We start from the raw sequence: 12,088 nt of genomic DNA, 5'->3' as shown, positions 1-12,088 counted from the left end.
TTATCATCCATCCAAATGGGTTGGAAGTTTCTGGCAATGGGCAAATAGCTTTTAGTGGTACCTGGTGAGTTAGCGACTCTGGTGCCTATAGTTGGTAGGTGGATGAGGGAAAGGAGATGGCAGTTCTCAAACATTTTGGAAAAGAACTTTTAAAACTTTTGTTTATATAGTAAATCATGGATAAAAAAATATCCAACCATTGTGTATATGTGCACACACACACACCCCCACATACACACACACACCATGCGTAAATAATACCTGCCCTTTGCAGACTTAACTGGTGGAGTTTGGGGTTTTTCATTAATTGAAGTGTTTCTTGGTGTGCGTTATATCAAAATTAACACTGGTGGGCCAGCTGACACTCCAAATGATGCTAACTTTCACCAAAATCAAAATCATACCCTCAGAAACATTTTCTGTATGATATTTGAAAGACAAAATCTTGAGTATTATTTGAAAGAACATCTTCCAAGTGGCTTTCTGAGCTGATCCAGGTGACATATCTGTAAGGAACAGGGTGTCATGCATTCCCAAGTCCTGGGTCATGCCTTGATATTAACTGTCTTTCATGCAGTATCTACTCTCACTGTGACTGATACATAATATTCCTCTTCCTCTAAAGGTGGCACCTGTGTGGTCAACCCCACAGACTTGTTTTGCTCTGTCCCTGGTCGATTGTCCCTTCTCAGTTCTACTTCCAAATACAAGGTGACCATTGCTGAGGTGAAGAGGCGCCTCTCACCACCTGAATGCCTCAACGCTTCACTCCTGGGAGGCATTTTGAGAAGGTAAGACAAAGTTGTTTTCTGGCACTGTGGGTCTTCTAACTATACTGATATCACACTCCTCAGCCTCAGCTCTTCTGTCTTCTGTCCAATGTCGATTTCCCCATGTGGTGAAGTCTTCTCATTTTCTTCAGAATGTGAACTTTCAAAACCTAGTTTTTATTTGTTTTTGGACAGAGCAAAATCCAAGAATGGGGGCCGCTGCCTGAGAGAGAAACTGGATAGGCTTGGCCTGAACCTGCCAGCAGGAAGACGGAAAGCAGCCAATGTCACCCTCCTCACTTCCTTAGTTGAAGGTATGACTTTTTAGCTCTGAAAGTAGTGATGGAGGGTTAGCAGTTCTTTGAAACTCCGATTTGTTAGATTATGCTGTTTCATTTTTGTCTATACTATTAAGCAAGACAGTTAAGAGTTACAGGTGAATTTCCCAATTAATCATGACAATGATGATTAAATTAGACTTGATATAAGGCTTAGATAATGCATAAAACACCATTTAATTTACTAATCTGGGCAATAATAGGGAAGAAGATAACAATGGAAGACTTAGGTACTTCAACAAGTATTCCATAAATAACAGCAACAAAAAACTGGCTGTGCTATTGTCATTTTTATTATTGTTTACTTTAGAGTTCAGATAAATCTGACTTAACTCGTAATTCAGTGCAACATAATCTACAGGATAAATAATTATCTTTTATAAAGAGTTCACAGGAGTCTAGTCATGATACAGAGCCTGGGGTCACATTGTATTAATCCTCGTAGACATCTCATAAGGTATGGTGAAGTTCCACAGCTTTATGGACGGATAAGCTGAGTTACAGAAAGGTTAAGGTTATCAGTAGCGTAGGGAGAGAGGTGAGAATATATTCCCAGTAGTTATTTTTTTCCAATTTACCTTTTCCCTTTTGTTTCTTCTGTATGGACTAAACTTTGCATATTCTCATTCAATCTTCTGAGAAGAGTTATTATTGGAAACATTCTTAACTTTTTGGGGGAGCTTTTGGATGTCAATGGAGAGTTATTCCATAACCCAGAATGCTATTGTTTTAAATATGAACAAAGGGGCTTTTTTTGACTTGACTCCACACCTGCAACACTTTCCTTGTATTGGTTACTCTCTTGTCTATAAGGCACTGTAGGAGGTGAAAAGCCAGTGAAATACACAAACAAACATCTTGCCTTCTTCCAGATTATCAATACATACCATTTACTGTACAACTTTGTGAAGTAGTATGTTCTTGACATTTGTCTTGGCAAAATTGCTTTGGTGATTTTGCTATTAATAATTATCTTTCTTTGATCCCTAGTTGTAACAAAGATAACGACCACAACAGTAATATTATTGCCCATGAACATTTAATGTGTCACTGTTACTATGTTCTATGTCCTGTGCTATGTTTCCCTGTGTGTGCTTATACTGAGAGTGGACATACGGGAGAGAGGGCTGATCTATCATCCATCGATTAGGGTTGGGGGGACTTGGGAAAGGCAAAGTAGAAAAAATGACTAAAGGGAGACAGATTCCTGCTCAATTTAAGTAAAAATTTCATTAAAATTATGGCTATTTAACAATAGAAGAAAACCCTTGTTCAGGATATAATGGAGTGGATTCAAGAATCAGATGGATGGTAGGATTTTGTTAGTTCTCACACCCAACTCCATGGAAGAATCAACTGAGGAGGTCTATTGAAAAATTCCTGGACCCCATTCCCAAACCAATTGAAACTCAGTCTCTGGGGGTATGGCCCAGGCATCTATATTTTTTTAAAACACCCCATTATGTTTAATGAGGTTTAAGGATCATTGATCTGAATGTTCCTAGAGATCCTTCCCACTACCCAGGATGGACTGACTATGAATTCTCATGAAATTTGTAACTGGTGTGAAAAGTAAAGGTCCTAAGAAAGACCTATATCCACGATGTCTATGAATATACTGGCCAGTACAATTGAAGAGCCATAAAAGTGTATATTCATAATTCGTTTTTATTTTTATGGTAGCCAAAAGCACTGGAGTATCCTGTGTGGGAATCATTGATTGATGCTAACAGAAAGGATTGCAGGTGAAATACGTGAAATCCTAGGATGATCTCATGGTCTTGCCGTCACTCTTTCAGCATGCCTTTCCTATCACAAAAGTGCCCAATTTGTGTTCTATTCATTTGGCCTCTGCTCACAGAAGAGCCACCTTGGCCTTGGCTGATAAAACCTAAGACTTTATTCTTCCCAGAGGCATCATACTTTAACTGGATGCTTTTGAAATCCCCCACATCTTCACAATGTAGAGAAATAAATCATTTATTGTTGAATTCCAGGCACTTTGATAGAACTGAAGAAAAGAGATTTAGGGGCAGAGGGACTTTTTGCAACCCTCAACTCCCCACGTATTATGTTATGACCCTCGAACACACACATACATAAAAGTTTTGTTTCATTACCATGTGCTATGTTTTCTGATATTTTATTCTATTCTATATTTTTGCATTATTTTTAAATGCTGATTGCAAACCCACCAAATTTATTTCAAGACTCACCGTTGAGTCATGGGTCATGATCCACCATTTAAAAAGCTACAAGTTGTCTTGGGACATAAGGAAAACCTAACATTTGAAGATCAAGGACATTCCATCTAGATTAAAATAAGCTTCATTCTATACCTGGGCTGACAAGAAGAGCAGTTTCATTGTTGAAGACTCTCTTATATATTTCTATTCCCACATTTCAGTCGAGTTTGTGGTGATAGCTGATGGCTCCTTTCTAGCCAGCAAGATGCCATTTTATGCATTAGACTCACATTCCTTGGAATCCTGTAGCTGATGCTGGGTGTACACAGAATAACGGTGAGCCAACTCTGGTTTATCAACCTCTTGGAAGATTGAAGTAGTTGATGCTTCTCTTCAGCACTTTTGAGACCTTGATCCTTTCTGACATGAACCTGAATCAGTTCTTTCAGGCTTGTTTTGCTTGTACAGTTTTAGGTGGTAAATTAAAACTTCACCTCTTTACCAGTTGGTATTCTTAGACCTTGAATCGACCAGGTCTTTCAGTGACACTCTTCCCCCTCACTCAAACACTTTTGCAAGAGCCAGCAACATTTTAGATTAATTATTTTTCAGAAATCCTAAAATTAAATTGCTAGTTGTCAAAAATGGCCCATCATCTTTCTTATAAATCTATGGTCTTGTGGGAAAGAATATCATTATTTTCTTCTCTTTTGAAATTGACATCTCTCCTTTATCTCCTGTGTTTTCTACATTAACCCACGTATACATTTTAATCATCAATGCTTAGTAATTTAGCTTCTCTTAAATGTCACTTAAAACTGTTGATTGAAATTCATAAAGTAGTCTAGCCATTACTAGCCTAGCTGTTTTTCAAACATTCTGATGGCCCAATACATTGCTGGCATCCAATCACACTTCCTTCCCTGTTTTGATACAATACTTGAGCACAAGATAGATAATATTGGATTGACTTTATTCCTCATAGAGCAGACTTAAAACCAAGTCTCATGAAGGTCGGTCTTCTGTGACTTTATAGCACTTATCTCTGCCCCTTCCTAGGGAAGATTTGAATACAGCCTGGCCATTGTTGCTAATTTGATAGGAATTCCACAGAAAGTGCAGCACATGAAGACTCTGCTGGCTCTCCATGCAGAGATAATTTAACCTCTGTAAAGATCCAATAATGAACAGTAAGATACCTGATGGTGGGGATTGAAATAAGCAAATGAACATATGTTTTTCAAAAACTCCTCCTGTCACTAACAAAACAGTGATTTCATCATGATATTCCTATATTTCCATGCTTACCCTGGGTTTTCAGTCATTTGGGTTTTTGTTATTTATCATCATTTTTCCCTGTATTTCTTTTATACAGACTTTCTCTACTAATAGCTCCATCCTAGCATCATTCCCAGATCAACATATGAGAGTCATTATTTTAGGGTTTTATAAGAGGGCTATTTAATGCAAGTTTATAATATATTTAAATAATTCACAACATTTCTGTTACAAATATCGTTGCACCTAGTAACAGTGGGAGGAAGAACTCAAGACTGACTGACTTCTTTTCACCTGACAAAGTTGTTGAAAGTGAACATTTTAGTAAAGTACATATTTTTTTGCTTATGTAACATAAATATTTTTGAGCTAGAATGAGATATAAATATTTGAGTCTAGAGTCCCCTGAATGTAATACTAGATCATATTAACTTTTTACCCATATGTCTTTGTTTCATGGGGTTTAAATACATAATGATGGTTTGTACAACTTCTTGTACCCCAATTTATCATAGGCCTGAAGTTCTTTTTATTTCCCCTTGTTAATCACCTTGCTACAACTTCTCCTTTGTCCATTCTGGTATCTATTTATCAGAGACGTGTTGCTCTCTGGAAAATACAGTGTACTAGAGATGCTTAACCCAATGCACTGATCTTCCTGAGATCTTGGGCTAATCCCAGACTCTTCTAGAGTGGAAAAAATTCTGTCTCTGGAAACCATTCAAAAAATTTGGCCAATATTATCATTATAATTCAAATAGTCTTTCTATATATTTATTATTTGTTGATTGGCAACATCTGTAGCTGCCTCCCTTGTATTTTACTCCAGAACAATCTTTGCAGAGTTGGTGGGTGTAAAAACAAATATGGGGAGTCAGTTGTGTAGTCATTCCTCCCCATCACTCCCACTCCCACCCGACTTAAGGTTTTCCAAGATGGCCACAGTTGCAGAGTGCTGCTGGAGGGAAGTTTTGTTCACTTGAGTGGGATGCCTTCCTGGGACACTTGTGCTGAATTTGCAAAAGCTCACATAACATTTTTAGGCAATACCAGGAGTTCTGAAAGCATAGTTTAAGTTCTGAAAGCTTATAGCTTGTCATGACAGAAAGTCAAATTCTGTTTATATACATATATTTTTAAAACAGTTTGAGACAGAGAAGGGTGTAAATATATATCAGCAAAAGAAAGGGGACCATTTACAGATATTGTGTATGATCTCCATTCACTCTTTTCAAGTTTAAACCCTCTGTAACTGTTGCTTCCTTATTTAGTTTCAAAATAATGTATGTTCCCTACCCTGCACTCTTACCTCATGGGAACTCGTACCACTCACAAAATGTATTATCCCCTTGGCTTAGTACCAATCCCCCATCCCCAATAATATCACTTTCTAAATTTTGTCTGACTTTAAACTAGTTACTTAACCTGACTAAGCTTCATTTTCTTAATTTATAAACAAGGATCAAAATATCTGTAATAGGGCAATGCTAGCTGTTACAACAATTAATTCCCAAATTGTCAGTGGCTTAACAGAATAGAAGCTTATCTCTCACTCATCACAGTCTGATGTGGGTGTTCCTCATCGGGGGCCTGCCTTCCTCTCACAGTCTCATTCAGGGATCTAGACTCCTTCCATCTGTAGCTATGCCCTCCTCTGGGTCCTAGGAGCCCTAGTCATTCAGCTGATGATAAGGAAAGACATGATGGTGAAAGTACACAGCTTCCTGGCCAGGAATGTGAACGTTACTGCTGTTCACATTCCATAAGAACAATTTGCATAGTTATACCTAATTCCATATAGACTAGAGAAAATATAGTCTCTAGCTGGACAGGCTTCTCAGCAACAACTCTATGGCATATAAAGAAAGGACAAACCTTTGACAGTCCAGCACCCATCTCTGCTGCAAAATCTGCCTTCTGTGTTTTTTGCAGGATTAAATAAATTCACATGGATTAAATGCCTTCACATAAATTAAACGCTTGGCACCAGGTGGCACAGAGGCACTTAATACAGATTAATACCTGTCCTCTACCTTCTTTCTTCCTAAACAAGTGTTAGTTAATAGTGGAATTTACTCAGAATCATTAAACTTTAGCCCTGGAGAAAAATGGAAAATTAAGTAGTCTAAAGGTACTAGGTCCTAGCAGTTAAGAGTGTGATTCTGACATCAAATAACCTTGTTTGAACTCACTTCTACCGCTTGCTGGCTGTGTTCTATAGGAAAAGGCACGTAACCTTTCCAAGCATCACTCTCTTTATGTATAAAGTGTTAATACTAGTATCCTCCTCATGAGGTCATTGTCAGCGTTCAGTCAGAATGTTTGTAAAGCACTTAGCGTGGTACCTAGCACAAAGTTGGTGCTCAGTACATTTTAGTTATCATTATCCTAAAATGAGAAAGCTAACGTGCAGTGAGATTAACCGTTCTCAACAGAATCGTAAAAGTGGGAGCAGCGAGGATGAGAATGCAGGTCTTCTGACTTTCAATGCCACTATCTATCTTCTCCTTGGATTTGTATTTGTGACGATTATGAACAGTTGCATTGCTGAACTACTTCTGAATTTAACTAAAGTATGACTGAGGGGTAGCAAGAAGTTATCAATGCTTCAGCCTATTTTTCACTGTGGATTGCACCTCCCCTGCTGCTGGGAATCCTGGGCAAGTTTGTTCAGCTTTCTTGCATCCACTAGCACAAGTTTTTTAAGTCCTGATCAATGAATCCTCTGCTGCCGCTTACTTCCCCAAAGTTAGGATGACATAAAATCTTGGTTTGTTCCTCTTTTCTGGAATAGTTATCAATACAAAACTTTTCTTTCCACTCCAGCCAAACCAAGCAAAGGTAGGATAAAGGAAGGTTATCACTTCGTGCTATTTCCCCTTTTTCTTTAATCCTGAGCCTATATGATTGCATTTCCAGGAAAAACGGGAAAAGAACAGACTTGGCAATAAATTCTTTCCTATAGATAAAATATAGCAAGCATGGGTATATCCAGTTTTCTGGATATGGTTATCTGTGGCTTTTTACTTTCGGAAGAAATTGTTCACTGCTTGAGCCTCATCAGATTCAAACACCGAAATCCTTTTGCCAGGTATTAGTGATAATGTGCGCATAGAGCAACCTCATCATTAGTTGTTCTTCTTATGGGATTTAGGACAAAGCTGATATTCTAATTGTCTTCACCTGGTAGCACAATGGGTTTTTGTGGACATGTGGAGCTTAAGCCTAGCCTCCAGGGACTCATGACAATTGCAGGTCTGAAAGGACCATCATCCCAAAATAACTCCTCCACTGGCCATTCCAGACATCACATTCCCTCATTGGTTTTTGCTTTGGCATAAAGGTTTCCAGGTTTCTTCTAAAACTGTACATGATATAAATAGGGTAGTAAGTTGACCTCTTGTCATAATAACTCAAACTGGTGCTCACTTCAGTCAGACAATCACCTGGAAAAGCCCAATCACTCGGGGACCCTGGTGTTCCCTTTTGCACACAAACACTCTGGCGTTGACAATGCCTCTTTGCGCTTCAGAGCTACCAGTGGAGTTGGATTCAGTAATGTAAATGCTAGTAGAGCCTATTTTAGCCATTCATTTTAAAGTCACTCTTGGAAAATGGCTTTTTTCCCAGACCAATAGGTATTGTCTAATCTGTAAATTTCTTATTCTAAGTCATGGAATAGTTTCTGAGAGACTTTGCCTTCATAACTGGTAATTAGAGGACAATTAGATATTGTTGTCGAATATCTAAGAGCAAGTGTTTATCAAACTTTTCAATAATTGGTCTCAGTGAACCAGAGATTGTATCATACAATATTATGGACAAATGGACACCATCTCAGATGACATCCTCTTAAATCATTTGCTTACTTCCTAGTATTACTCCCCTGACCTGCACCTTATGATTTCATTCATTTTTACAAGAGAAAGGTCTTTACATGTAGAGGCAGAGGAAACAGGCTACTACACATATGCCTTTGTGTCTGACTACGTGCTTGGGGTGTCCTTATTTCTGCTCCTGCTCTTGGTGACTGTGGCACCAAAAGGCAAATGTATCCAAGCCTTTTGGCTCAGTCCTGCCCTTTCCCTTTGGTCCAGCTCCTTACTCACTCATGTAAATCAGGATGCTCACCTAAAAGCATGTCTCTGAATTGCTTTCCTGGTGATTTTCTTTTCTTTTTTATCTTATTCTCTCTTTCAAACTTTATGCCTCAACCAATGTACTTTTCAAACACTCAGTTTCTACTTTTTTCCATTATTTACATTTATCAAAATTCACAGGTATGCTAATAAAACTTTAGACTGTGGTTATTCCTATTGATGTCTAACTCTTACCGAGTAGCAATGGAAGTTTTGGAATTGCCCATGTTTTAATGCACAACAAATATTTGAGCATAGAATTAAATTTTTCTAAGAATGGGATCAGAGAGTAATTTTGCTTTGAATTAGTATAATTGTAAATAGATAATTTATACAAAAGGTAAAAAATTCAAAAGTTACAAGAGTATGTAGTGAAATACCTCTTTTTCTCTTTATTCCTGTCGTTCAGTTCCTCTCCTGGAGGAAAGCAAATGTTATTGATTTCTCTATTTCCCTCCAAGGATATATGTGTGCATGCAGGTTTCCTTTTTATTTTTAAAAGAAATTCTAGTATTCTATGCACACTATTTTCATGTGGGTTTTTTTTCATACCTTATGTTAGTGGTAGTTTTTTGGTGTTTACACATTGTCCGTTCTTTGAAATGGGCTCACGGTATTCTATTGTGAGAGCACGTCACAATTTATTTAACCAGACCCCTACTGACTATCATATAGTTATTTTCAGTCTTTGGCTATCACAAATAGTGCTACAATGAGAAACCTCACATAATGAATTCTGCAGATATGCAAGTACGTCCATTCAATAAACTCCTAGCAACGTGTTGCAGGGTCAAAGATTTGTGTTTGTAATTTTAGCAGATTATCGGAAGATTGTTCTCCATATTGGTTGCAAATTTATAATCCCATCAGCAATGCGAATCAGAAGCATTGATATGATAGTGCTTCCCTGTACTCTAACCCAAGCAGGATGCTGTCAAGTTTTTGATCTTTGCTAATATGATTTTTTTTTTTTAAAGCTACCTCTGTTATAGAGAAGGTTCAGTACATTCTTGGGAGAATTTTATGAGTTTTTCTGTCCATTTACTTTGTCCTTATGGAATTTTTAAAATATTTTTCTCATTGATTTGTAAGAACTCATTATATATCAGGAAAATTGGCCGAATGTCTTTGTATGAGTTGGCAAAACACCCCCACCTCTGGCTTTGGTTTGCCTGTTTGCTCTTATGAGTTTTTTGTTTTTGCTTATTTGTTCAGGTCTATTTCATACAGAACTTTTTATTATTAATATAATCATATTTCTCACATAATTTGTTTCACAGCTTTTAGTTTTTATTATAATACTTTAAAAGACATTTTTTTCTTCCAAGATTATAAAAGAATTCTCCTATATTATCTTCTAATTGCTTTGTGGGTTCTATTTTTTTGTGTTTAAATCGTCGATGCACCTGGACTTTGTTTCATTGTTGGATGTATAGGATAGATCCAATTTGACTTTTTTTTCCAGATGGCCACCCAGTTGTGCCAACACCTTCTTTGATAATCCTTCTTTTCCTTACTACTGTGAAAAGCAAACTTCAACTTATACTAAATCATCCTACACGAATATACTTTTTCAATAGCCTTTGCTTCTCCAATCATAGTATCTCTACTTCTACCACCACATTTCCTTTTTTGTTTCTAAAGTTCATACCATATCAGCCAGATGAGGCAGTACTCATCATGCAAGAGCCCAGATAGAGGTCTTTACAGTTTAATGTTAACTCTGTAGTGACTGCCTTCCCTTTGTATAAGGCACACAATCCTTGTATTTGGGGAAGATGTGTAGTTAATTCTTACATAATGCTTTCCCTTCATCTTAGGACAGCGTTTCTAATCCTAACCTCAGATTACTTCAGGAGCTTTCAAAAAATGATGATGTTCTGGCTCCAAAGATTAATCAATATAAGGAGAAACCCAGACTTTTTTTTTAACCAAATTCCCAGGTTATGGGAGTAGCAAGTGAGGAAAACACTGCCTTCTAGTATAGTCTATTTTATTAAATGACTCTGTGAAATAATGATATACTCTATTTTTATGGGTTTCCTATATATTTCATTCTTTCTAGCAATTCTTCTTTGCTCTAGTTTTTCACTATATTCTTTCAAAGGAGTGCCTCCCAAGACTATTGCTATGATTAACCAATAAAACTTTTGAAAATGTTCTTATTTAACAAATGTTTATTGAGTACCAATTATGAATCAGGTGCTGTGCCAAGTAGGCTATGGAATGGGGAAAAAAGCTATTGCTTTAACAAAAAGTATTGGTGTTTAAAGAAATCATCATTAAACCAGGGAACTACACATTATAAGGCACATATCATAGATTGTATGATATATAGTGTTGTACAGTACTCTCCTTTCAGAATAGTTTGGGAAACCTGTAACAAATATATTAACTTTGTCCTTCTAGCTCTAGGGTTTACTGCACTTTGATATTATAAAACAATTTATTTAATGTAATATCTTATCCAGGTTTGAAAATATTCTCAAATTTGTTTTCTAATCAGTATTTCTTAGAATAATCCCAGAGATAGATTTAAATGTGCTGTTTCCCCATACATGTAGCTAAGACTGCAATCATACATAGATATGTGACTAATTTAGCACATGTGAATTGTTGCTTTTATTTAATAACATTGGGTATCGCAATACTAACTTAAATCTGAATTGTTTTTAAGGCAATATTGTTACGGTGACAGTTGGTAAGAACTATCTAGTGAATAACAATGTAGAAGTACCCTTTAGTACAAATTAGTATACCAGATATTGATTTTTAGATGTCTAAAATATATTTTTTCCCTAAAATACAATAATTTCAAAGAAGGAAAAATCTTCAATGAGCGTATAAAAGGTTGAAAATCAGCTGTATTTATTTCTATTTAAAAATGCACTTAGATCTACTTCTTGTAAACAATGTGGGAACCCAGAATCTTAGTAAAATTAGCAATCAACTTTCTTCAGAGAATATTTTTTCATTAAATTCCTGTTTCTTGGCTACATCAATGATTGCCATTTAAATTTTTCCTAATATTTTCCCCTGTTTTTCACTTTTTGCTTTTGAGTGTGAAAAATGAATGCCCTGAAACCAAATTCTCTTTTTATGTTCTTCCTGTATTCTGTGATTTACTTGTGCCGGCTTTTTGAGAGAGATAGGCAATATGAGTCATCAACTCCTCTGTTGCTGTTGGAAAAATGAATATCCCTCAGTGTTTTCCACTCTTTTGGAAAGAAGGGTGGCACTGCTTGGTGTATACAGCCTAACAACACTGCACTCAAGAATACTCCTATCCAAGCGCTAACTCAACCCCCCAAAATATCCATGTAGCATACCTCTAAAATATTAATTCTTAAAGTGACATGACATGAAATGGATGCACA

At 36.8% G+C, this 12,088-nt stretch overlaps 1 protein-coding gene across 1 annotated transcript in view; it reads left to right on the top strand.

The window, feature by feature from the left end:
• Positions 1 to 12,088, top strand: part of TFAP2D (transcription factor AP-2 delta) — a 54,286-nt gene that overhangs the window by 14,781 nt on the left and 27,417 nt on the right. The window contains exons 4-5 of the mRNA XM_014834652.3: positions 626 to 791; positions 966 to 1,084. Coding sequence (XP_014690138.1) covers positions 626 to 791; positions 966 to 1,084 — 285 coding nt within the window. The remainder of the gene's footprint in view (positions 1 to 625; positions 792 to 965; positions 1,085 to 12,088) is intronic.

Source organism: Equus asinus, chromosome 8, assembly GCF_041296235.1.
Source record: "Equus asinus isolate D_3611 breed Donkey chromosome 8, EquAss-T2T_v2, whole genome shotgun sequence".
Taxonomy (NCBI): domain Eukaryota; kingdom Metazoa; phylum Chordata; class Mammalia; order Perissodactyla; family Equidae; genus Equus; species Equus asinus.
The sequence above is the reverse complement of the archived record's forward strand: the minus strand, read 5'-3'. Positions and strand labels throughout refer to the sequence as shown.